The 26,972-nt window shown below is 46.6% G+C and overlaps 1 protein-coding gene across 6 annotated transcripts in view; it reads right to left on the bottom strand.

The window, feature by feature from the left end:
- The window catches only part of PSEN1 (presenilin 1), a 298,128-nt gene that overhangs the window by 95,576 nt on the left and 175,580 nt on the right, over positions 1 to 26,972 (bottom strand). For all 6 annotated transcript variants that reach the window (XM_063947674.1, XM_063947676.1, XM_063947672.1 and 3 more), the window contains 2 exons: positions 17,823 to 18,055; positions 7,834 to 7,975 (listed from right to left, as the gene is read on the bottom strand). In XM_063947674.1, coding sequence (XP_063803744.1) covers positions 7,834 to 7,975; positions 17,823 to 18,055 — 375 coding nt within the window. The remainder of the gene's footprint in view (positions 1 to 7,833; positions 7,976 to 17,822; positions 18,056 to 26,972) is intronic.

Below are 26,972 nucleotides of genomic sequence, written 5' to 3' on the forward strand. Positions count from 1 at the left end.
CTTTTGTGAAGGGAGTACTGCATATTCAGCCTCCTTTTGTACCTCCGGTGGCGCCTTGGGACCTTAACATGGTGTTAAGTTTCCTTAAGTCACATTGGTTTGAACCACTTAAAACAGTGGAGTTGAAATATCTCACTTGGAAGGTTGTCATGTTGTTAGCCTTGGCTAGGCGAGTTTCGGAATTGGCGGCTTTATCACATAAAAGCCCCTATCTGGTTTTCCATATGGATAGAGCGGAATTGCGGACCCGTCCTCAATTCCTACCTAAGGTGGTCTCATCCTTTCATATGAACCAACCTATTGTCTCCAGCACTCTCCCGCCCATTTGGGAGCTTTGGTATAATCCCCATGGTCCTTACGGAGTCCCAGCATCCTCTAGGACGTTAGAGAAAATAAGAATTTACTTACCGATAATTCTATTTCTCGGAGTCCGTAGTGGATGCTGGGGTTCCTGAAAGGACCATGGGGAATAGCGGCTCCGCAGGAGACAGGGCACAAAAGTAAAGCTTTTACAGGTCAGGTGGTGTGTACTGGCTCCTCCCCCTATGACCCTCCTCCAGACTCCAGTTAGGTACTGTGCCCGGACGAGCGTACACAATAAGGGAGGATTTTGAATCCCGGGTAAGACTCATACCAGCCACACCAATCACACCGTACAACTTGTGATCTAAACCCAGTTAACAGTATGATAACAGAGGAGCCTCTGAAAGATGGCTTCCTAAACAATAACCCGAATTAGTTAACAATAACTATGTACAAGTATTGCAGATAATCCGCACTTGGGATGGGCGCCCAGCATCCACTACGGACTCCGAGAAATAGAATTATCGGTAAGTAAATTCTTATTTTCTCTATCGTCCTAAGTGGATGCTGGGGTTCCTGAAAGGACCATGGGGATTATACCAAAGCTCCCAAACGGGCGGGAGAGTGCGGATGACTCTGCAGCACCGAATGAGAGAACTCCAGGTCCTCCTTTGCCAGGGTATCAAATTTGCAAAAATTTACAAACGTGTTCTCCCCTGACCACGTAGCTGCTCGGCAGAGTTGTAATGCCGAGACCCCTCGGGCAGCCGCCCAAGATGAGCCCACCTTCCTTGCGGAATGGGCCTTAACAGATTTAGGCTGTGGCAGGCCTGCCACAGAATGTACAAGTTGAATTTTGTTACAAATCCAACGAGCAATCGACTGCTTAGAAGCAGGTGCACCCAACTTGTTGGGTGCATACAGTATAAACAGCGAGTCAGATTTTCTGACTCCAGCCGTCCTTTAAATGTATATTTTTAAGGCTCTGACAACGTCCAACAACTTGGAGTCCTTCAAGTCGTCTGTAGCCGCAGGCACTACAATAGGCTGGTTCAGGTGAAACGCTGATACCACCTTAGGGAGAAAATGCGGACGCGTCCGCAGCTCTGCCCTATGTCGAATGGAAAATTAAATAAGTGCTTTTATAAAACAAAGCCGCCAGTTCAGATACTCTCCCGGCCGAAGCCAGGGCCAGTAACATAGTCACTTTCCATGTGAGATATTTCAAATCCACATTCTTTAGTGGTTCAAACCAATTGGATTTGAGGAAATCTAAAACTACATTTAGATCCCACGGTGCCACCTTAGGCACCACAGGAGGCTGTATATGCAGTACTCCTTTGATAAAAATCTGGACCTCAGGGACCGAGGCCAATTCTTTTTGGAAGAATATTGATAGGGCCGAAATTTGAACCTTAATAGATCCCAATTTGAGACCCAAAGACAATCCTGATTGCAGGAAATGTAGGAAAACGACCCAGTTGAAATTCCTCCATCGGAGCACTCCGCTGCTCGCACCACGCAACATATTTTCGCCCAATACGGCGATAAAGCTTCGCGGTGACTTCCTACCTTGCCTTTATCAAGGTAGGAATGACTTCTTCTGGAATGCCTTTTCCTTTTAGGATCTGGCATTCAAACGCCATGCCGTCAAACGCAGCCGCGGTAAGTCTTGAAAAAGACAAGGACCCTGCTGAAGCAGGTCCCTTCTCAGAAGTAGAGGCCACGGATCGTCCGTGACCATCTCTTGAAGTTCCGGGTACCAAGTCCTTCTTGGCCAATCCGGAGCCACTAGTCTTACTCCTCTTTGCCGTATAATCCTCAATACCTTTGGTATGAGAGGCAGAGGAGGAAACACATATACCGACTGGTACACCCAAGGTGTTACCAGCGCGTCCACAGCTATTGCCTGCGGATCTCTTGACCTGGCGCAATACCTGTCCAGTGTTTTGTTGAGGCGAGACGCCATCATGTCCACCATTGGTTTTACCCAACGGTTTAATAGCATGTGGAAAACTTCTGGATGAAGTCCCCACTCTCCCGGGTGAAGGTCGTGTCTGCTGAGGAAGTCTGCTTCCCAGTTGTCCACGCCCGGGATGAATACTGCTGACAGTGCTATCACGTGATTCTCCGCCCAGCGAAGGATCCTGACAGCTTCTGCCATTGCCCTCCTGCTTCTTGTGCCGCCCTGTCTGTTTACATGGGCGACTGCCGTGATGTTGTCCGACTGGATCAACACCGGTCTTCCTTGAAGCAGAGGTTCCGCCTGGCTTAGAGCATTGTAGATTGCTCTTAGTTCCAGAATGCTTATGTGAAGAGACTTTTTCAGGCTCGACCACACTCCCTGGAAATTTTTTCCCTGTGTGACTGCTCCCCAGCCTCTCAGGCTGGCATCCGTGGTCACCAGGATCCAATCCTGCATGCCGAATCTGCGGCCCTCCAATAGATGAGCCTCCTGCAACCACCACAGAAGGGATACCCTTGTCCTCGGCGACAGGGTTATCCGCAGGTGCATCTGAAGATGCGACCCTGACCATTTGTCCAGCAGCTCCCTTTGCATGGAATCTGCCGAAAGGGATTGCTTCGTAAGAAGCTACCATTTTTTCCCAGGACTCTTGTGCATTGATGTACAGACACCTTTCCTGGTTTTAGGAGGTTCCTGACCAGGTCAGATAACTCCTTGGCTTTTTCTTCGGGAAGAAAAACCTTTTTCTGAACTGTGTCCAGAATCATCCCCAGGAACAGCAGACGAGTTGTCGGCATTAATTGGGATTTTGGAATATTCAGAATCCATCCGTGCTGCTTTAGCACCTCTTGAGATAGTGCTAAACCCATCTCTAGCTGTTCTCTGGACCTTGCCCTTATTAGGAGATCGTCCAAGTATGGGATAATTAATACGCCTTTTCTTCGAAGAAGAAATATTATCTCGGCCATTACCTTTGTAAAGACCCGAGGTGCCGTGGACAAACCAAACGGCAGCGTCTGAAACTGATAGTGACAGTTTTGCACAACGAACCTGAGGTACCCCTGGTGTGAGGGGTAATTGGAACGTGGAGATACGCATCCTTGATGTCCAAGGATACCATAAAGTCCCCTTCTTCCAGGTTCGCTATCACTGCTCTGAGTGACTCCATCTTGAACTTGAACTTCTTTATGTACAGGTTCAAGGACTTCAGATTTAGAATAGGCCTTACCGAGCCATCCGGCTTCGGTACCACAAAAAGAGTGGAATAATACCCCTTCCCTTGTTGTAGAAGAGGTACCTTGACTATCACCTGCTGAGAATACAGCTTGTGAATGGCTTCCAAAACCGTCTCCCTTTCTGAGGGGGACGTTGGTAAAGCAGACTTCAGGAAACGGCGAGGTGGCTCTGTCTCTAATTTCAACCTGTACCCCTGAGATATTATCTGCAGGATCCAGGGATTTACCTGCGAGTGAGCCCACTGCGCGCTGTAATTTTTGAGACGACCGCCTACCGCCCCCGAGTCCGCTTGCGAAGCCCCAGCGTCATGCTGAGGCTTTTGTAGAAGCCGGGGAGGGCTTCTGTTCCTGGGAAGGAGCTGCCTGTTGCTGTCTCTTCCCTCGTCCTCTGCCTCGTGGCAGATATGAATAGCCCTTTGCTCTCTTATTTTTAAAGGAACGAAAGGGCTGCGGTTGAAAGGTCGGTGCCTTTTTCTGTTGGAGAGTGACTTGAGGTAGAAAGGTGGATTTCCCGGCCGTAGCCGTGGCCACCAAATCCGATAGACCGACCCCAAATAACTCCTCTACGCATCGCCTGTCCACTGTCGTGTCCATAAAGCTCTTCTGGCCGAAATGGACATAGCACTTACCCGTGATGCCAGTGTGCAGATATCTCTCTGTGCATCACGCATATAAAGAAATGCATCCTTTATTTGTTCTAACGACAGTAAAATATTGTCCCTGTCCAGGGTATCAATATTTTCGATCAGGGACTCTGACCAAACTACCCCAGCACTGCACATCCAGGCAGTCGCAATAGCTGGTCGTAGTATAACACCTGCATGTGTGTATATACCTTTTTGGATATTTTCCATCCTCCTATCTGATGGATCTTTAAGTGCGGCCGTCTCAGGAGAGGGTAACGCCACTTGTTTTGATAAGCGTGTTAGCGCTTTGTCCACCCTAGGAGGTGTTTCCCAGCGCTCCCTAACCTCTGGCGGGAAAGGGTATAAAGCCAATAACTTCTTTGAAATTAGCAGTTTTTTATCGGGGCACCCCACGCTTCATCACACACGTCATTTAATTCTTCTGATTCGGTAAAAACTACTGGTAGTTTTTTCACACCCCACATAATACCCTGTTTAGTGGTACCTGTAGTATCAGCTAAATGTAACATCTCCTTTATTGCCAAAATCATATAACGTGTGGCCCTACTGGAAAATACGGTTGATTCGTCACCTTCACCACCGGAATCAGTGCCTGTGTCTGGGTCTGTGTCGACCGACTGAGGCAAGGGGCGTTTTACAGCCCCTGACGGTGTTTGAGGCGCCTGGACAGGCACTAATTGAGTGTCCGGCCGCCTCATGTCGGCAAACGACTGCTTAAGCGAGTTGACGCTATCCCGTAATTCCACAAATAAAGGCATCCATTCTGGTGTCGACCCCCTAGGAGGTGACATCCTCATATTTGGCAATTGCTCCGCCTCCACACCAATAACGTCCTCATACATGTCGACACACACGTACCGACACACAGCAGACACACAGGGAATGCTCTATACGAAGACAGGACCCACTAGCCCTTTGGGGAGACAGAGGGAGAGTCTGCCAGCACACACCAAAAAGCGCTATATATGACAGGGATAGCCTTATGATTAAGTGCTCCCTTATAGCTGCTTTTATATTAATATATATATAGCCATTTATTTTGCCCCCCCTCTCTGTTATACCCTGTTTCTGTAGTGCAGTGCAGGGGAGAGACCTGGGAGCCTTCCTGACCAGCGGAGCTGTGACAGAAAATGGCGCCGTGTGCTGAGGAGATAGGCCCCGCCCCTTTTCCGGCGGGCTCGTCTCCCGCTATTTAGTACATTTAGGCAGGGGTAAATATCTCCATATAGCCTCTGGGGCTATATGTGAGGTATTTTTAGCCTTTTTAAAGGTTTTCATTTGCCTCCCAGGGCGCTCCCCCCCCAGCGCCCTGCACCCTCAGTGACTGCCGTGTGAAGTGTGCTGAGAGGAAAATGGCGCACAGCTGCAGTGCTGTGCGCTACCTTAAGAAGACTGCAGGAGTCTTCAGCCGCCGATTCTGGACCTCTTCTTGCTTCAGCATCTGTGAGGGGGCCGGCGGCGTGGCTCCGGTGACCATCCAGGCTGTACCTGTGATCGTCCATCTGGAGCTTCATGTCCAGTAGCCAAGAAGCCAATCCATCCTGCACGCAGGTGAGTTCACTTCTTCTCCCCTCTGTCCCTCGTTGCAGTGATCCTGTTGCCAGCAGGAATCACTGTAAAATAAAAAACCTAAGCTAAACTCTCTAAGCAGCTCTTTATGAGAGCCACCTAGAATTGCACCCTTCTCGGCCGGGCACAAAAATCTAACTGGAGTCTGGAGGAGGGTCATAGGGGGAGGAGCCAGTACACACCACCTGACCTGTAAAAGCTTTACTTTTGTGCCCTGTCTCCTGCGGAGCCGCTATTCCCCATGGTCCTTTCAGGAACCCCAGCATCCACTTAGGACGATAGAGAAAATAAGATTTTAAACCTACCGGTAAATCTTTTTCTCAAAGTCCGTAGAGGATGCTGGGCGCCCGTCCCAAGTGCGGACTACTTCTGTGAGACTTGTATATAGTTTTGCTTACATAAGGGTTATGTTATGGTTCCATCAGGTTGGACTGATGCTACGTTATTTTTTCATACTGTTAACTGTTTACTTGATACAAAAGTTATACGGTGTGATTGGTGTGGCTGGTATGAATCTTGCCCTTGGATTAACAAAAATCCTTTCCTCGTACTGTCCATCTCCTCTGGGCACAGTTTCTCTAACTGAGGTCTAGAGGAGGGGCATAGAGGGAGGAGCCAGTGCACACCCAGACCTAAAGTCTTTCTTAAAGTGCCCATGTCTCCTGTGGAGCCCATCTATCCCCATGGTCCTTACAGAGTCCCCAGCATCCTCTACGGACTACGAGAAAAAGATTTACCGGTAGGTTTAAAATCTTAATTTTCCTAATGGATTACAATAATGGGGGTCATTCCGAGTTGTTCGCTCGCTAGCAGATTTTAGCAGCATTGCACACGCTAGGCCACCGCCTTCTGGGAGTGTATCTTAGCTTAGCAGAATTGCGAACGAAAGATTAGGAGAATTGCGAATACAAAATTCGTAGCAGTTTCTGAGTAGCTCTGGACCTACTCACAGATTGCGATCAGCTCAGTTCGTTTAGTTCCTGGTTTGACGTCACACACACGCCCAGCGTTCGGCCAGCCACTCCCCCGTTTCTCCAGACACTCCTGCGTTTTATCCTGGCATGCCTGCGTTTTTCCGCACACTCCCAGAAAACGGTCAGTTTCCACCCAGAAACACCCACTTCCTGTCAATCACACTCCGATCACTTAAACAATGAAAATTCTTCGTTCGGACGTGAGTAAATCTACTAAGTTTTGTGCTAAAATACTTACCGCATGCGCACTGCGTACCATGCGCATTTTTGCCTTAATCGCTCCGTTGCGAAAATCGTCAACGAGCGATCAACTCGGAATGACCCCCAATGTACAATACAAGTGCAACACCATTCATTATAGGATATCAGAACTCTAGTTTCCAGCTTATCAAACGGAGACCAGAATATATTATCAACTGCAGACACATTTCTGTATATAAATGTGATCAAAGAGGGGAATTACCTGGGCAATGAGTTTGTGTTGTATGGTTGAGCTGCTACACTAGGAGGTGACCAGCCTCAATTTCAGCAGAAAGAAGGTTACAAGTGCTGTGCTCAGACCTTTGTGTGTTGTATTACCGGCAACCCCCCTAGGCAAGTTAACTTTTGGTGTATTGGGGATGCTGTGATGTAAATTAACGTACCAAATGCTTTGTGTAAAGTAGAATAGAATAGTACGAATGTCTATTCGTATGTTCTAACAATATATTTCGAAAAGCCACAATTTTGTTTAGTTTGTTTATTGTGGCTTTTCTAATTGATCCTTAGATAGAGAAAACTTGATTTGTGTTTATTTGTTTGGTATGTTCACACTGGATTGTAACATATGTGTGTATTTGGATCTTGACTGAGCTCCAGAACCTGTTTTCCATTGCTATATTGTCAGACGATTAGACGGTTCTCATCTCACAGGCGGCTACATAAGTGACTACTGCGCTATGGGACCAATATATATTAGTTTGTCTTTTTACTAAAGAGGGCTATCTACATTGTATACCCTTATTTATTGATCACAATTCCTTCCTAAGTGGATTGGACACAACCTATTCTTTGAAATAAAAAAAATTAAATAGCAGTGCAATACATGTGCAAATTACTAACAGGATAGAACACAAAAAGGGGGATAGATCCATAATCACCTTATAGCACCTATACTTGTACAGTACCACCAGGAGAATGGTCATGACGATGATTACGCTGATCATAATTGCAGTGTTGAGAATGGAATTCAGGGCTCTTTGACCCACAGTTTCTGTATCTTCTGTGAAGGGGGTGTAAATTCTAGAATTAAAAAGGCAAAACAGTTTCTGAGAATGTCACAGCAATGTGTAAGGAACAAGAGCATAGCAGTCACACCTAGAATTCTAGCAATTTTGACATCTGAAATCGCCTCCCAAAATGATGACTTGCACAGAGCCTACATGTGTAAGAGAACATTAAGTATTGTATAAAATGATCGCTTTATCAAAGTTCCATAAGTTTAATGGAATACAATAAAGGGAGGAATTTAATTAGTTGCAATGTGCACTTCCGGAATCTGCTTGTCTTATACAGGACAAGCCATTCTTCCACAGGCTCATATGATCTAGTTATCCCAATTCATGAAAACCAATCACCAGTTCATGTATAGGTCTGACAGGAGTGTTAGCCAGAAGCACAGTGATGTACAACATTCTAAATAGGTTTTTGAAAGCTTTTCTGTATGTTATGTGCAGGTTAATGCATTAGTTGGCACAAGTCCAGAACATCTGCTATACTCCGATAAGCAAGTCACTGCAAGGACATTAGTTATAGCTGTGAAGCCGATTACTTTTAGATAGAGACCACCCTCTGAGCCGTCAAACACACGGATGCGTCAGGAAGCAAAGTCAAAAACTAAAACGCAGCAAACAGATCATTTAAAAAAGTGCTCATTTCCATAGAACAGAGCATTATTCGGTAGTAAAGTACAGGCCAGCCCAAGTCACCTAATGCCTACTACCAAAATTCAGCATTTTTGCCCTTTTTACAGCAACCTCTTTTGTAATCAGTGTTTATGTCCCTTTTCTAGACCGCAACCTTTCTACATGTAGTGTAAATGTTGCAATTATGCTACAGCACTATTGTGACATTAGAATAACATTTGCCGTTAGTATGAAAAAAATTGCCATAGTACAGTTGGAAACAAATGGAGCATACAGTAGGATAAGAAATAAATGTCAACACCTTTACACTAAAGAGTGTATCTAACAGTTGTTTCCAAATTAGTAATTGCTTTTCCAAATAGACCAACTACTTGAAAAAGAATGTAATATTTAAAAGCAATGTCTCAGTCCACTACAGAATACGTGGATTCCAAGGGTATAGAAGTGCCATTACCAATATGTCCAGAAGTAAGCTATAACATTTATGACATCTAGCGACAGGGGAAGGTACTGCAATTATTTAAAAATAACAAGTCTAGTTTTTCCCAAAATACCTATATATTCAGAACAAGGAGACGTATGTATGTACGTATTTATTTATTTAGAATAAAAAAAAAAATCTTAAAAAAACCCCCAGATACTATAATAATTGTAATTCTCCTAGTTAAAATAGGATTTTAATTACCTACCGGTAAATCCTTTTATCGTAGTCCGTAGAGGATGCTGGGGTCCACATTAGTACCATGGGGTGTAGACGAGTCCACTAGGAGCCATTGGCACTTTAAGAGTTTGAGAGTGTGGGCTGGCTCCTCCCTCTATGCCCCTCCTACCAGACTCAGTCTAGAAACTGTGCCCGGAGGAGCCGGTCACAGCTAGGGGAGCTCTCTAGAGTTTCCTTAGTAAAAGTTATTTTTTTAGAGTTTATTGTTTTACAGGGAGGATGCTGGCAACAGCCTCCCTGCAGCGAGGGACTTGGGGGGGGGGGGGGGGGGGGAGGAGTGTCCGCCCTGCGGGGTCTGAGCCACTGTCTCCGCTAACTGGACACTGAGCTCCTGAGTGTATAGATCGTTCCCCGCCACAGGGGATCGCTTACCCCAGCAGCATGCCGCCACCCCCTTGCAGAGCTGAAGATTGTGGCGATTAGACACCGACCCCCCTAGCAAGCAGGCGGCCGGTGTGAAGATGGCGGCATCAGGGTAGGAGCCAGCAGCCTCCCTGTAAAACAATAAACTCTAAAAAATAACTTTTGCTAAGGAAACTCTAGAGAGCTCCCCTAGCTGTGACCAACTCCTCCGGGCACAATTTCTAAACTGAGTCTGGTAGGAGGGGCATAGAGGGAGGAGCCAGCCCACAAACTCAAACTCTTAAAGTGCCAATGGCTCCTGGTGGACCCGTCTACACCCCATGGTACTAATGTGGACCCCAGCATCCTCTAGGACGTAAGAGAAATTAAAAGGACCTGCTACAACGGCGACAGATCCTCTTTTGATAATGACACTATTCTAAACTTAAAAATCCCTTCCCTGCACCTTAACATAGAAGAGGTTCCAGTTGGTTGGACAACCACTCTGTTCATAGGCTAATCAACCCGTAGAACATGCAAATTTGTCGTCAGTCTTTGCTCTCCGTCAGCACTCTGGCAACAACGAGGGGTTTAATGCTGCATGGTATGTTTCTACCATCTGTGTGAGCTGCAGGAAAACCACAAGTCTTAAGGCTTGCAACATTCTGACCTGACGTAGGTCTCAAAGTGTTTAACACTTAAAAAGAAACCAGGGTGACCTGAATTGTAACTAATTTAAAGAACTCCATGAACATTTACAGTACGCACTATCAAAGTTTGGAAAGAAAGATTAAGAACCAAATTTAGAGATAAATGCAAACCCAATGGCAAGGATCTGTTTTCATAATAACGGTCTGCAGTGCCCCCTGAGCTGCAGCATGATTGCCAATGCCATGTTCAGGGTGGTGATGGTGAAGGGGCTGCGATGGCCAGCATTTCAGAAAAATAAGAATTTACTTACCGATAATTCTATTTCTCGTAGTCCGTAGTGGATGCTGGGGACTCCGTCAGGACCATGGGGATTAGCGGCTCCGCAGGAGACAGGGCACAAAAGTAAAAGCTTTAGGATCAGGTGGTGTGCACTGGCTCCTCCCCCCATGACCCTCCTCCAAGCCTCAGTTAGGATACTGTGCCCGGACGAGCGTACACAATAAGGAAGGATTTTGAATCCCGGGTAAGACTCATACCAGCCACACCAATCACACTGTACAACCTGTGATCTGAACCCAGTTAACAGCATGATAACAGCGGAGCCTCTGAAAAGATGGCTCACAACAATAATAACCCGATTTTTGTAACAATAACTATGTACAAGTATTGCAGACAATCCGCACTTGGGATGGGCGCCCAGCATCCACTACGGACTACGAGAAATAGAATTATCGGTATTCTTATTTTCTCTGACGTCCTAAGTGGATGCTGGGGACTCCGTCAGGACCATGGGGATTATACCAAAGCTCCCAAACGGGCGGGAGAGTGCGGATGACTCTGCAGCACCGAATGAAAGAACTCCAGGTCCTCCAAAGTTGTAAAGCCGAGACCCCTCGGGCAGCCGCCCAAGATGAGCCCACCTTCCTTGTGGAATGGGCATTTACATATTTTGGCTGTGGCAGGCCTGCCACAGAATGTGCAAGCTGAATTGTACTACACATCCAACTAGCAATCGTCTGCTTAGAAGCAAGAGCACCCAGTTTGTTGGGTGCATACAGGATAACAGCAAGTCAGTCTTCCTGACTCCAGCCGTCCTGGAAACTATATTTTCAGGGCCCTGACAACATCTAGCAACTTGGAGTCCTCCAAGTCCCTAGTAGCCGCAGGTACCACAATAAGCTGGTTCGGGTGAAACACTGACACCACCTTAGGGAGAAACTGGGGATGAGTCCGCAGCTCTGCCCTGTCCGAATGGACAATCAGATATGGGCTTTTTGAGACAAACGCCGCCAATTCTGACACTCGCCTGGCCGAGGCCATGGCCAACAGCATGGTCACTTTCCCTGTGAGATATTTCAAATCCACAGATTTGAGCGGTTTAAACCAATGTGATTTTAGGAATCCCAGAACTACGTTGAGATCCCACAGTGCCACTGGAGGCACAAAAAGGGGGTTGTATATGCAGTACTCCCTTGACAAACTTCTGGACTTCAGGAACTGAAGCCAATTCTTTCTGGAAGAAAATCGACAGGGCCGAATTTTGAACCTTAATGGACCCCAATTTGAGGCCCATAGACACTCCTGTGTGCAGGAAATGCAGGAAACGACCGAGTTGAAATTTCTTCATGGGGCCTTCCTGGCCTCACACCACGCAACATATTTTCGCCACATGTGGTGATAATGTTGTGCGGTCACCTCCTTCCTGGCTTTGACCAGGGTAGGAATGACCTCTTCCGGAATGCCTTTTTCCCTTAGGATCCGGCGTTCAACCGCCATGCCGTCAAACGCAGCCGCGGTAAGTCTTGGAACAGACATGGTACTTGCTGAAGCAAGTCCCTTCTTAGCGGCAGAGGCCATGAGTCCTCTGTGAGCATCTCTTGAAGTTCCGGGTACCAAGTCCTTCTTGGCCAATCCGGAGCCACGAGTATAGTTCTTACTCCTCTACGTCTTATAATTCTCAATACCTTGGGTATGAGAAGCAGAGGAGGGAAGACATACACCGACTGGTACACCCACGGTGTTACCAGAACGTCCACAGCTATTGCCTGAGGGTCTTTTGACCTGGCGCAATACTTGTCCAGTTTTTTGTTCAGGCGGGACGCCATCATGTCCACCTTTTGTCTTTTCCAACGGTTCACAATCATGTGGAAGACTTCCCGATGAAGTCCCCACTCTCCCGGGTGGAGGTTGTGCCTGCTGAGGAAGTCTGCTTCCCAGTTGTCCACTCCCGGAATGAACACTGCTGACAGTGCTATCACATGATTTTCCGCCCAGCGAAAAATCCTTGCAGTTTCTGCCATTGCCCTCCTGCTTCTTGTGCCGCCCTGTCTGTTTACGTGGGCGACTGCCGTGATGTTGTCCCACTGGATCAATACCGGCTGACCTTGAAGCAGAGGTCTTGCTAAGCTTAGAGCATTGTAAATTGCCCTTCGCTCCAGTATATTTATGTGGAGAAAAATCTCCAGACTTGATCACACCCCCTGGAAATTTTTTCCCTGTGTGACTGCTCCCCAGCCTCTCAGGCTGGCCTCCGTGGTCACCAGCATCCAATCCTGAATGCCGAATCTGCGGCCCTCTAGAAGATGAGCACTCTGTAACCACCACAGGAGAGACACCCCTGTCCCTGGAGACAGGGTTATCCGCTGATGCATCTGAAAATGCGATCCGGACCATTTGTCCAGCAGATCCCACTGAAAAGTTCTTGCGTGGAATCTGCCGAATGGAATCGCTTCGTAATAAGCCACCATTTTTCCCAGGACTCTTGTGCAATGATGCACTGACACTTTTCCTGGTTTTAGGAGGTTCCTGACTAGCTCGGATAACTCCCTGGCTTTCTCCTCCGGGAGAAACACCTTTTTCTGGACTGTGTCCAGAACCATCCCTAGGAACAGCAGACGTGTCGTCGGAAACGGCTGCGATTTTGGATATTTAGAATCCACCCGTGCTGTCGTAGAACTACTTGAGATAGTGCTACTCCGACTTCCAACTGTTCTCTGGACCTTGCCCTTATCAGGAGATCGTCCAAGTAAGGGATAATTAAGACGCCTTTTCTTTGAAGAAGAATCATCATTTCGGCCATTACTTTGGTAAAGACCCGGGGTGCCGTGGACAATCCAAACGGCAGCGTCTGAAACTGATAGTGACAGTTCCGTACCACGAACCTGAGGTACCCTTGGTGAGAAGGGCAATTTGGGACATGGAGGTAAGCATCCTTGATGTCCAGGGACACCATATAGTCCTTCTTCCTGGTTCGCTATCACTGCTCTGAGTGACTCCATCTTGATTTGAACCTTTGTATGTAAGTGTTCAAAGATTTCCCATTTAGAATAGGTCTCACCGAGCCGTCTGGCTTCAGTACCACAATATAGTGTGGAATAATACCCCTTTCCTTGTTGGAGGGGTACTTTGATTATCACCTGCTGGGAATACAGCTTGTGAATTGTTTCCAATACTGCCTCCCTGTCGGAGGAAGACGTTGGTAAAGCAGACATCAGGAGCCTGCGAGGGGGAGACGTCTCGAATTTCCAGTCTGTACCCCTGGGATACTACTTGTAGGATCCAGGGGTCCACTTGCGAGTGAGCCCACTACAAGCTGAAACTCTTGAGACGACCCCCCACCGCACTTGAGTCCGCTTGTACGGCCCCAGCGTCATGCTGAGGACTTGGCAGAAGCTGTGGAGGGCTTCTGTTCCTGGGAATGGGCTGCCTGCTGCAGTCTTCTTCCCTTTCCTCTATCCCTGGGCAGATATGACTGGCCTTTTGCCCGCTTGCCCTTATGGGGACGAAAGGACTGAGGCTGAAAAGACGGTGTCTTTTTCTGCTGAGATGTGATTTGGGGTAAAAAAGGTGGATTTTCCAGCTGTTGCCGAGGCCACCAGGTCCGATGGACCGACCCCAAATAACTCCTCCCCTTTATACGGCAATACTTCCATGTGCCGTTTGGAATCTGCATCACCTGACCACTGTCGTGTCCATAAACATCTTCTGGCAGATATGGACATCGCACTTACTCTTGATGCCAGAGTGCAAATATCCCTCTGTGCATCTCGCATATATAGAAATGCATCCTTTAAATGCTCTATAGTCAATAAAATACTGTCCCTGTCAAGGGTATCAATATTTTCAGTCAGGGAATCCGACCAAGCCACCCCAGCGCTGCACATCCAGGCTGCGGCGATCGCTGGTCGCAGTATAACACCAGTATGTGTGTATATACCTTTTTAGGATATTTTCCAGCCTCTCAGCTGGCTCCTTGAGGGCGGCCCTATCTGGAGACGGTACCGCCACTTGTTTTGATAAGCGTGTGAGCGCCTTATCCACCCTAAAGGGTGTTTCCCAACGCGCCCTAACTTCTGGCGGGAAAGGGTATACCGCCAATAATTTTCTATCGGGGGAAACCCACGCATCATCACACACTTCATTTAATTTATCTGATTCAGGAAAAACTACAGGTAGTTTTTTCACACCCCACATAGTACCCTTCTGGTGGTACTTGTAGTATCAGAAATATGTAACACCTCCTTCATTGCCCTTAACATGTAACGTGTGGCCCTAAAGGAAAATACGTTTGTTTCTTCACCGTCGACACTGGAGTCAGTGTCCGTGTCTGTGTCTGTGTCGACCGACTGAGGTAAATGAGCGTTTTACAGCCCCTGACGGTGTTTGAGACGCCTGGACAGGTACTAATTTGTTTGCCGGCCGTCTCATGTCGTCAACCGACCTTGCAGCGTGTTGACATTATCACGTAATTCCTTAAATAAGCCATCCATTCCGGTGTCGACTCCCTAGAGAGTGACATCACCATTTCAGGCAATTGCTCCGCCTCCTCACCAACATCGTCCTCATAAATGTCGACACACACGTACCGACACACAGCACACACACAGGGAATGCTCTGATAGAGGACAGGACCCCACTAGCCCTTTGGGGAGACAGAGGGAGAGTTTGCCAGCACACACCAAAAACGCTATAATTATACAGGGACAACCTTTATATAAGTGTTTTTCCCTTATAGCATTTTAATATATATATACATATCGCCAAATAAGTGCCCCCCCTCTCTGTTTTAACCCTGTTTCTGTAGTGCAGTGCAGGGGAGAGCCTGGGAGCCTTCCCACCAGCATTTCTGTGAGGGAAAATGGCGCTGTGTGCTGAGGAGAATAGGCCCCGCCCCCTTTTCGGCGGGCTTCTTCTCCCGTTTTTCTGAGACCTGGCAGGGGTTAAATACATCCATATAGCCCCCAGGGGCTATATGTGATGTATTTTTAGCCAGAATAAGGTACTATCATTGCTGCCCAGGGCGCCCCCCCCCCCCCCCAGCGCCCTGCACCCTCAGTGACCGCTGCTATGAAGTGTGCTGATAACAATGGCGCACAGCTGCAGTGCTGTGCGCTACCTTATGAAGACTGAAGAGTCTTCTGTCGCCGTTTCTGGACCTTCACTTTTCGGCATCTGTAAGGGGGGTCGGCGGCGCGGCTCCGGGACGAACCCCAGGGTGAGACCTGTGTTCCGACTCCCTCTGGAGCTAATGGTGTCCAGTAGCCTAAGAAGCCAATCCATCCTGCACGCAGGTGAGTTCAATTCTCTCCCCTAAGTCCCTCGTAGCAGTGAGCCTGTTGCCAGCAGGACTCACTGAAAATAAAAAACCTAACAAACTTTTACTCTAAGCAGCTCTTTAGGAGAGCCACCTAGATTGCACCCTTCTCGGCCAGGCACAAAAATCTAACTGAGGCTTGGAGGAGGGTCATGGGGGGAGGAGGAGCCAGTGCACACCACCTGATCCTAAAGCTTTTACTTTTGTGCCCTGTCTCCTGCGGAGCCGCTAATCCCCATGGTCCTGACGGAGTCCCCAGCATCCACTTAGGACGTCAGAGAAATGGGGGCGTCTCAAGGCTAGCAGCTGCATCCTCGGGCACAGCTTCACTGAGTTCAGACAGCGTGAAAACACAGCCGATCCTGAGTAACCTAAGGGTTGCCGAGATGGTCGGAGTTCACGCAAATGATCCGATCCAGACGCAGCTGCGGATCAGAGAAGCATGCAGGAGGCATCTATATAAAACAAGATGCCTCCTGTGGCATTCACATATTACTGTACAGCCACTGAGTAAAATGTTGCAATGGCTGTGCAATATTGTCCATCTCGGACTCAGTGCCAAAGTACCAACCTATCAGCTCCTGTCATTTTTCAAAGAGACTGTAAAGTGACAGAAGCGGATTGGTTAGTATCATCTCTCGCCAAGCATTGATAAATCTTCCACACAGTTCTCTCTCTCTCTCTCTCTCTCCTCCAGTAAAAACAAGTCACCTCCTGTTTGCTGGAAGATTGGCAATGACTTTCGCAAGATGCTTGCACATAGATTACAGATGGTTCATAAATTGTTAATAAGACAGACATTAAATCTTTACAGTGACTTTACAATGAAACCTTTATTCTGCTACACGTTGTCCAGTCCTATTTGCTTTAGCACGGTCCTTCCTACTTGAACAGTAAATGTCTAGCAAGGCCTTTGGCAAGTGATTCAATTCATTTTACTCTAGTATGTCTGGTCTCTTGAAATAAACCTTCTACAACAAATTTAATTACCGATAGCAACAGAATATCTTGCGACATGTTACATGATATTTTCAGGGGTTTTTACTTTAGGACTAGAGAACACAATATTCTGGTGTTGTGTTCTTAATCTACTTTGATGTTTTTATACATCTCAAACTATAGATTCATCTGTGGATGCCTGCTTAAGACGATGAGAAGACATCACCAATCAATCCCAGATTAACTTTCTACATAGACCAGGCATGTCTAAACTGCGGCCCTTCAGCTGTTGTGAAACTACATATCCCAGCATACCCTGACACAGTTTTGCTGTCAGAGAATGCTAAAGCTGTGTCAGGGCATGCTGGGATGTATAGTTTCTGAACATCTGGGGGGCTGCAGTTTGGACATGCCTGACAGACTGTGTGAATGCTCTGAGCCATACTTTCCAACTCTCCCTGAATGTCATGGAGACCCTCGAAAATGGTAGCCATCTCGCCGATTGCGGTATATCTACATTATGCACCTGTGATATACTTGGAAAAAAGAAGGAATCAGACATAAAAACATCCAAATGGGATCAACAGTGCCTACATAGGTTATAAGGCACAGTGATCCCTAAGAATACATGCATTTTCAAATAACATTTCTCGTGGCCACTTATATAGACCCACATGGGAGTGGAACACAATGAACAAGCCCTGTAAAATCTCAGGGTCATTTCTTCAACAGAGACGGCCACGTATACTTTAACACCGTGCTCATAGGTGTTGCTTTCTCAATCTCCCTGAAACGCTTTATCACAGGTAGGCATGTATGCTCTGAGCCATCACGTGTGCATGTGTTATAGCATCACAAAAAGGAGACCATAGATGAGAAAGGACTGCTTACAGGGCCTGCACTAGGCAGATTCAGCTGATATTTACTAGGAGTTAACCTAGTATTCAACCACAGATGACAAAGTAAAGCTATACTCACAGCTGGCCATCTTTACGAGTGTAAAAGCTGACAGACTTTATCGTTGCTACAACAACCACCATACACAGCGTGACTGGCACAAACAGCATGATGACATGCTTGGCACCATATTTCAAGGTAAGCTCCTCGTCTTCTTCTTCGTCCTGTTCCAGTACTTGTTGGGAGCTGCTCTGTGTCTGCCCATTACTCTGAGACTCCGCGCGTTCATTGCTTCTCCTCTCATTGTTATCATTCTGAAATACAAAGGCCAACAAAAACATTAGAAATGTGAGCAATTTACAGGGCCACATAATATGAACAAATAATGCTCTCTCATTCAGCTTAAGTACAGTTGTGGCCCCAAAGCAAATTCAGTGGACTTTATACAGGTGGTCAGACTGAACACAGACTGCGTCCCTAATACCCCTTTCACATGACCAAAATAACCCGGGACGAGGTGCAGTGTGAAAGCGCCAGAGTGAATAACCCGGGTCGAGCAACCCTGCATTTCAACCCGGGTGAAAAGAAGGGTTAAACACTGGTCGATCCCGGGTCGTTTTGCAGTGTGAAAGCCTCTGACCCGGGATATCCAACCCGGGTCAAAGAAAAAGGTGCTGATTGGCTGTTTGTGTGTCTGCTCAGAGCAGTCCCTAGACCAGAGGTTCCCAAACTGTGTGCCGTGGCTCCCTGGGGTGCCTCGGGACACTTGCAGGGGTGACCTGGGTTGGTGGTCCAGGACCAATTCACATTATTCATGGTCAATATAATAGGCAAAACCAGTGCTGGTGGCTGCCAGTCGTAAAATATGTGGCCAAATCTTGACCCTCACCACACAACTGACCCTAAGGATGACATATAAACGTGATCTACTTAATGTAATATTTCTTATAAGAAATTTTTGGCCTAGGGGTGCCGTGAAAAAAAATCCGATATTCTAGTGCGCCATGATTCAAAAAAGTTTGGAAACTACTGACCTAGACCCTTCTTTTATTTCCTTTGAAACCTCGTCAATGTGAGCCAGAAAAGTCCATTTTAAATCACATCACAGTGTTTAGCATGGGTGACCCGGGTTCAGTGTGAAAGACACCAATCCGGGAATTAACCGGGTCGAAACTGCAATGTGAAAGGGTCCAAACCTGCTCGGACCCGGATTCAAAAGCCGGGTCTGACCTGGGTTTGCGATCTGAAAGCGGTATTAGTTGAGTGGAACACTTGTCCCATTTGTTGGAACATTAGAAATACATCAATAACTGCTGCACTCAATATGTGGAGAACACAGGTCTTTTATCCTACATCTTACTGTGGCAGTAAAGATAATTAACCAGTATGAAAGACTCTTCTTGTCAATTACGAGCATATACTGTATATGAATCTTCTCAAAAGGAGAACTCTGGAGGACACAGGCTCACATTACCAAACATTGGAGCAGACGTATTAACATTGTGTGGCATACTCAAACAACTCTTGATTAGCCTATTCAAATGAAGATTAAATAAACAATTATATTTATAGCACCTCTAAGTAAGTACCACCACCCTCAAATTATAAGAAATCTAATTTATTACACACAGACATACACACACACACACACATATACCGTATTTGCCGGCGTATAAGACGACTTGGCGTATAAGACGACCCCCAACATTTCCACTCAAAATATAGAGTTTGTTATATAATCGCCGTATAAGACTACCCCCTTCCACACACCAAATAAAACGTAAAAGAACATCAGATTTGTGACATACTGTATATTATGACCTGATAAGAGATTTGGATAGGGAGTATTTATGAAGGTATGCATAAGAAGGGGGGAGGGGGCGAGGAGAAAGTTGTAAAATGTATAAAAGTATACCCCTGTGTGCATTTAGTGTTACCGGTTTCACATGAGTGAGTATCGGAAGGCCACTATGGCAGCTATGTCTATCCCAACTGAAGTGCACCCGGCGTATAAAACGACCCCCCCACTTGGAGGCATGTTTTTCAGGGCAAAAAAGTAGTCTTATACGCCAGCAAATACTGTATATATATATATATATATATATATATATATATATATATATATATATATATATATAAAATTGTTTATTTAATCTTCATTTGAATAGGCTAATCAAGAGTTGTTTGAGTATGCCACACAATGTTAATAGTTACGCCACTGGTGGGCTATGGTCTCTGTCCTTCAGTGGATCTCTATCTGCTTGCCAACATGGATACTCTGTTTCTAGGGGAGAACCTGTCCCTATCCGGTAATTATTTAGATTCGGTTTCTGTGTAATATTGCTCTTGTTTTTTGTTTGTTTGGTAATTGCAATTATATTAGCCGAATGATTTTAGACTGAGGTAAGTTTGAAGCCTTTGATTTATCGGACAGTGATGTCTGCAGTTTGGGGGAGAACATTGGAGCATAGTAGCAATTTTGAGTGTGGATTTTTTAATACTTAAAACACTTCCAATTTGTGTTTATGAATGCAATTTTTAAAATGCTGTCTGCTGCATTGTATGTGTGGGGTAAACTTGTTTTTACCCATTCAGTATACGTCGGAAAAATGCATCTTGATACCCCCAATTCTACCCCTCCAAAAAAAAAAGTATAATAATGGCAAATTGTGTGCCTGCCTTTGGCTTTCTTGGATTACTGTAGCCTGTCTGCACACCATTATTGTTGACCGAACCCCCCAGGTCTGTACAACGTATCTGTTTTTAGTTTGCCAATTTTTAACTATAGCCAGAACAGTTATTCCATACCAGTTGTGGTCTGCGGAGCTCCATCAATTTTTGAGTTGACATGGCAATTCAGTGGAACATTGTCTATCCTCTTCAGATGGGTGCTCCTTCTTTTGTCACTCAATTGTAAGTTTAAAATAAATATATATATTTATAGCACCTCTAAGTACCACCACCCTCAAATTATAAGAAATCTAATTTATTACACACAGACATACACACACACATATATATATATATATATATATATATATATATATATTTATTTTAAACTTACAATTGAGTGACAAAAGAAGGAGCACCCATCTGAAGAGGATAGACAATGTTCCACTGAATTGCCATGTCAACTCAAAAATTGATGGAGCTCCGCAGACCACAACTGGTATGGAATAACTGTTCTGGCTATAGTTAAAAATTGGCAAACTAAAAACAGATACGTTGTACAGACCTGGGGGGTTCGATCAACAATAATGGTGTGCAGACAGGCTACAGTAATCCAAGAAAGCCAAAAGCAGGCACACAATTTGCCATTATTATACATTTTTTTTTGGAGGGGTAGAATTGGGGGTATCAAGATGCATTTTTCCGACGTATACTGAATGGGTAAAAACAAGTTTACCCCACACATACAATGCAGCAGACAGCATTTTAAAAATTGCATTCATAAACACAAATTGGAAGTGTTTTAAGTATTAAAAAATCCACACTCAAAATTGCTACTATGCTCCAATGTTCTCCCCCAAACTGCAGACATCACTGTCAGATAAATCAAAGGCTTCAAACTTACCTCAGTCTAAAATCATTCGGCTAATATAATTGCAATTACCAAACAAACAAAAAACAAGAGCAATATTACACAGAAACCGAATCTAAATAATTACCGGATAGGGACAGGTTCTCCCCTAGAAACAGAGTATCCATGTTGGCAAGCAGATAGAGATCCACTGAAGGACAGAGACCATAGCCCACCAGTGGCGTAACTATTACCCCCGCAGACACTGCTGAGGCTTGGAGGCGCCGCCACTGATTCAGAGCAGATTGACATGCGGAGTCAATCTGCTAAATGTCTCTTAAAAAATGGCCGCCGCCACGGAGGAAACATACTAGAGGTCATACTTTAACTCTAGCGTCTAGGAAGTGCTATTTTGTGCTATTTTGGGTGGCATGTCGTCTTAGGGCCATTGCAGTAATGTGTAAGGGGCATTACTAGAAGGAGAAAAAAATAAGAATTTACTTACCGATAATTCTATTTCTCATAGTCCGTAGTGGATGCTGGGGACTCCGTAAGGACCATGGGGAATAGCGGCTCCGCAGGAGACTGGGCACATCTAAAGAAAGCTTTAGGACTAACTGGTGTGCACTGGCTCCTCCCCCTATGACCCTCCTCCAAGCCTCAGTTAGGATACTGTGCCCGGACGAGCGTACACAATAAGGAAGGATTTTGAATCCCGGGTAAGACTCATACCAGCCACACCAATCACACCGTATAACCTGTGATCTGAACCCAGTTAACAGCATGATAACAGAGGAGCCTCTGAAAGATGGCTCACAACAATAATAACCCGATTTTTGTAACAATAACTATGTACAAGTATTGCAGACAATCCGCACTTGGGATGGGCGCCCAGCATCCACTACGGACTATGAGAAATAGAATTATCGGTAAGTAAATTCTTATTTTCTCTAACGTCCTAAGTGGATGCTGGGGACTCCGTAAGGACCATGGGGATTATACCAAAGCTCCCAAACGGGCGGGAGAGTGCGGATGACTCTGCAGCACCAAATGAGAGAACTCCAGGTCCTCCTCAGCCAGGATATCAATTTTGTAGAATTTTACAAACGTATTTGCTCCTAACCAAGTAGCTGCTCGGCAAAGTTGTAAAGCCGAGACCCCTCGGGCAGCCGCCCAAGATGAGCCCACCTTCCTTGTGGAGTGGGCATTTACAGATTTTTGGCTGTGGCAGGCCTGCCACAGAATGTGCAAGCTGAATTGTACTACAAATCCAACGAGCAATAGTCTGCTTAGAAGCAGGAGCACCCAGCTTGTTGGGTGCACACAGGATAAACAGCGAGTCAGATTTCCTGACTCCAGCCGTCCTGGAAACATATATTTTCAGGGCACTGACAACGTCTAGCAACTTGGAGGCCTCCAAGTCCCTAGTAGCCGCAGGCACCACCAATAGGCTGGTTCAGGTGAGACGCTGAAACCACCTTGGGGAGAAACTGAGGACGAGTCCTCAATTCCGCCCTGTCCGAATGGAAAATCAGATAAGGGCTTTTTCAGGATAAAGCCGCCAATTCTGACACGCGCCTGGCCCAGGCCAGGGCCAACAGCATGACCACTTTCCATGTGAGATATTTTAACTCCACAGATTTAAGTGGTTCAAACCAATGTGACTTTTGGAACCCAAAACTACATTGAGATCCCAAAGTGCCACTGGAGGCACAAAAGGAGGCTGTATATGCAGTACCCCTTTTACAAACGTCTGAACTTCAGGGACTGAAGCTAGTTCTTTTTGGAAGAAAATTGACAGGGCCGAAAATTTGAACCTTAATGGACCCCAATTTCAGGCCCATAGACACTCCTGTTTGCAGGAAATGTAGGAATCGACCCAGTTGAATTTCCTCCGTCGGGCCTTACTGGCCTCGCACCACGCAACATATTTTCGCCAATTGCGGTGATAATGTTTTTGCGGTTACATCCTTCCTGGCTTTGATCAGGATAGGGATGACTTCATCCGGAATGCCTTTTTTCCTTCAGGATCCGGCGTTCAACCGCCATGCCGTCAAACGCAGCCGCGGTAAGTCTTGGAACAGACAGGGTCCTTGCTGGAGCAGGTCCCTTCTTAGAGGTAGAGGCCACGGATCCTCCGTGAGCATCTCTTGAAGTTCCGGTTACCAAGTCCTTCTTGGCCAATCCGGAGCCACGAATATAGTGCTTTCTCCTCTCCATCTTATCAATCTCAGTACCTTGGGTATGAGAGGCAGAGGAGGGAACACATACACTGACTGGTACACCCACGGTGTTACCAGAGCGTCTACAACTATTGCCTGAGGGTCTCTTGACCTGGCGCAATACCTGTCGAGTTTTTTAATCATGTGGACGACTTCTGGGTGAAGTCCCCACTCTCCCGGGTGGAGGTCGTGCTGAGGAAGTCTGCTTCCCAGTTGTCCACTCCCGGAATGAATACTGTTGACAGTGCTATCACATGATTTTCCGCCCAGCGAAGAATCCCTGCAGCTTCTGCCATTGCCCTCCTGCTTCTTGTGCCACCCTGTCTGTTTACGTGGGTGACTGCCATGATGTTGTCCGACTGGATCAACACCGGCTGACCTTGAAGCAGAGGTCTTGCTAAGCTTAGAGCATTGTAAATGGCCCTTAGCTTCAGGATATTTATGTGAAGTGATGTATCCAGGCTTGACCCTAAGCCCTGGATATTCCTTCCCTGTGTGACTGCTCCCCAGCCTCGCAGGCTGGCATCCGTGGTCACCAGGACCCAGTCCTGAATGCCGAATCTGCGGCCCTCTAGAAGATGAGCACTCTGCAACCACCACATGATGGATACCCTTGTCCTTGGTGACAGGGTTATCCGCTGATGCATCTGAAAATGCGACCCGGACCATTTGTCCAGAAGGTTCCACTGGAAAGTTCTTGCGTGGAATCTAACGAATGGGATTGCTTCGTAGGAAGCCACCATTTTTACCCAGAACCCTTGTGCATTGATGCACTGAGACTTGGTTCGGTTTTAGGAGGTTCCTGACTAGCTCGGATAACTCCCTGGCTTTCTCTTCCGGGAGAAACACCTTTTTTCTGGACTGTGTCCAGGAACATCCCTAGGAAACAGAAGACAAGTCGTCGGAACCAGCTGCGATTTTGGAATATTGAGAATCCAATCGTGCTGCCGCAACACTACCTGAGATAGTGCTACACCGACTTCCAACTGTTCCCTGGATCTTACCCTTATCAGGGAATCGTCCAAGTAAGGGATAACTAAAATTCCCTTCCTTCGAAGGGATATCATTTCGGCCATTACCTTGGTAAAGACCCGGGGTGCCGTGGACCATCCCTACGGCAGCGTCTGAACTGATAGTGACAGTTCTGTACCATAACCTGAGGTACCCTTGGTGAGAAGGGTAAATTTTGACATGAAGGTAAGCATCCTTGATGTCCCGAGACATCATGCAGTCCCCTTCTTCCAGGTTCGCAATCACTGCTCTGAGTGACTCAATCTTGAATTTGAACCTCTGTATGTAAGTGTTCAAAGATTTTAGATTTAGAATCGGTCTCACCGGGCCGTCTGGCTTCGGTACCACAATAGTGTGGAATAATACCCCGTTCCCTGTTGCAGGAGGGGTACCTTGATTATCACCTGCTGGGAATACAGCTTGTGAATGGCTTCCAAAACTGCCTCCCTGTCAGAGGGAGACGTCGGTAAAGCAGACTTTTGGAAACGGCGAGGGGGAGACGTCTCGAATTTCAATATGTACCCTTGAGATATTACCTGAAGGATCCAGGGGTCTACTTGCGAGTGAGCCCACTGCGCACTGAAATTAATTGAGAACGGGCCCCCACCGTGCCTGAGCTTGTAAGGCCCTAGCGTCATACTGAGGGCTTTTGCAGAGGCGGGAAAGGATTTCTGTTCCTGGGAACTGGGTAATCTCTTCAGCCTTTTTCCTCTCCCTCTGTCACGAGCAGAAAAGAGGAACCTTTTGTCCGCTTGCCAACAAAGGACTGCGCCTGATAATACGGCGTCTTATTTTGAGAGGCGACCTGGGGTACAAACGTGGATTTCCCAGTTGTTGCCGTGGCCACCAGTCTAAAAGACCGACCCCAAATGTCCCCTTTCAAAGGCAATACTTCCAAATGCCGTTTGGAATCCGCATCACCTGACCATTTTACTGGTAGAATTGGACAACGCACTTATACTTGATGCCAGTCGGCAAATATTCCGCTGTGCATCATGCATATATAGAAATGCATCTTTTAAATGCTCTATAGGCAATAATATACTATCCTTATCTAGGATATCAATATTTCCAATCAGGGAATCCGTCCATGCCAACCCCAGCACTGCACCTCCAGGCTGAGGCGATTGCTGGTCGCAGTTTAACACCAGTATGTGTGTGAATACATTTTTGGATACCCTCCTGCTTTCTATCAGCAGGATCCTGAAGGGCGGCCATCTCATGAGAGGGTAGAGCCCTTGTTCTTACAAGCGTGTGAGCGCCTTATCCCCCCTAGGGGGTGTTTCCCAACGCACCCTAACCTCTGGCGGGAAAGGGTATACAGCCAATACTTTTTAAGAAATTATCAATTGTTATCGGGGGGAAACCCACGCATCATCACACACCTCATTTTATTTCTCAGATTCAGGAAAACTACAGGTAGTTTTTCCCTCACCGAACATAATACCCCTTTTTGGTGGTACTCGTATTATCAGAAATGTATAAAACATTTTCCATTGTCTCAATCATGTAACGTGTGGCCCTACTGGAAATCACGGTTGTCTCTTCACCGTCGACACAGGAGTCAGTATCCGTGTCGGCGTCTGTATCTGCCATCTGAGGTAACGGGCGCTTTAGAGCCCCTGACGGCCTATGAGACGTCTGGACAGGCACAAGCTGAGTAGCCGGCTGTCTCATGTCAACCACTGTTTTTTTATACAGAGCTGACACTGTCACGTAATTTTCAACAGTACATCCACTCAGGTGTCGACCCCCTAGGTGGTGACATCACTGTTACAGACACTCTGCTCCGTCTCCACATCATTTTTCTCCTCATACATGTCGACACAAACGTACCGACACACAGCACACACACAGGGAATGCTCTGATAGAGGACAGGACCCCACTAGCCCTTTGGGGAGACAGAGGGAGAGTATGCCAGCACACACCAGAGCGCTATATATATATATATATATATATATATATATATATATATATATACACACACACACAGGGATAACCTTATATAAGTGTTTTTCCCCTTATAGCTGCTGTATGTTTTAATACTGCGCCTAATTAGTGCCCCCCTCTCTTTTTTTAACCCTTTCTGTAGTGTAGTGACTGCAGGGAAGAGCCAGGGAGCTTCCCTCCAACTGAGCTGTGAGGGAAAATGGCGCCAGTGTGCTGAGGAGATAGGCTCCGCCCCCTTTTCGGCGGCCTTATCTCCCGTTTTTCTGTATATTCTGGCAGGGGTTAAATGCATCCATATAGCCCAGGAGCTATATGTGATGTATTTTTTGCCATGTAAGGTATTTTTATCATGTTTTATTGCGTCTCAGGGCGCCCCCCCCAGCGCCCTGCACCCTCAGTGACCGGAGTATGAAGTGTGCTGAGAGCAATGGCGCACAGCTGCAGTGCTGTGCGCTACCTTATTGAAGACAGGAACGTCTTCTGCCGCCGATTTTTCCGGACCTCTTCGCTCTTCTGGCTCTGTAAGG

The sequence above is a fragment of the Pseudophryne corroboree genome, chromosome 12, assembly GCF_028390025.1.
Source record: "Pseudophryne corroboree isolate aPseCor3 chromosome 12, aPseCor3.hap2, whole genome shotgun sequence".
NCBI classification, from domain to species: Eukaryota; Metazoa; Chordata; class Amphibia; order Anura; family Myobatrachidae; genus Pseudophryne; species Pseudophryne corroboree.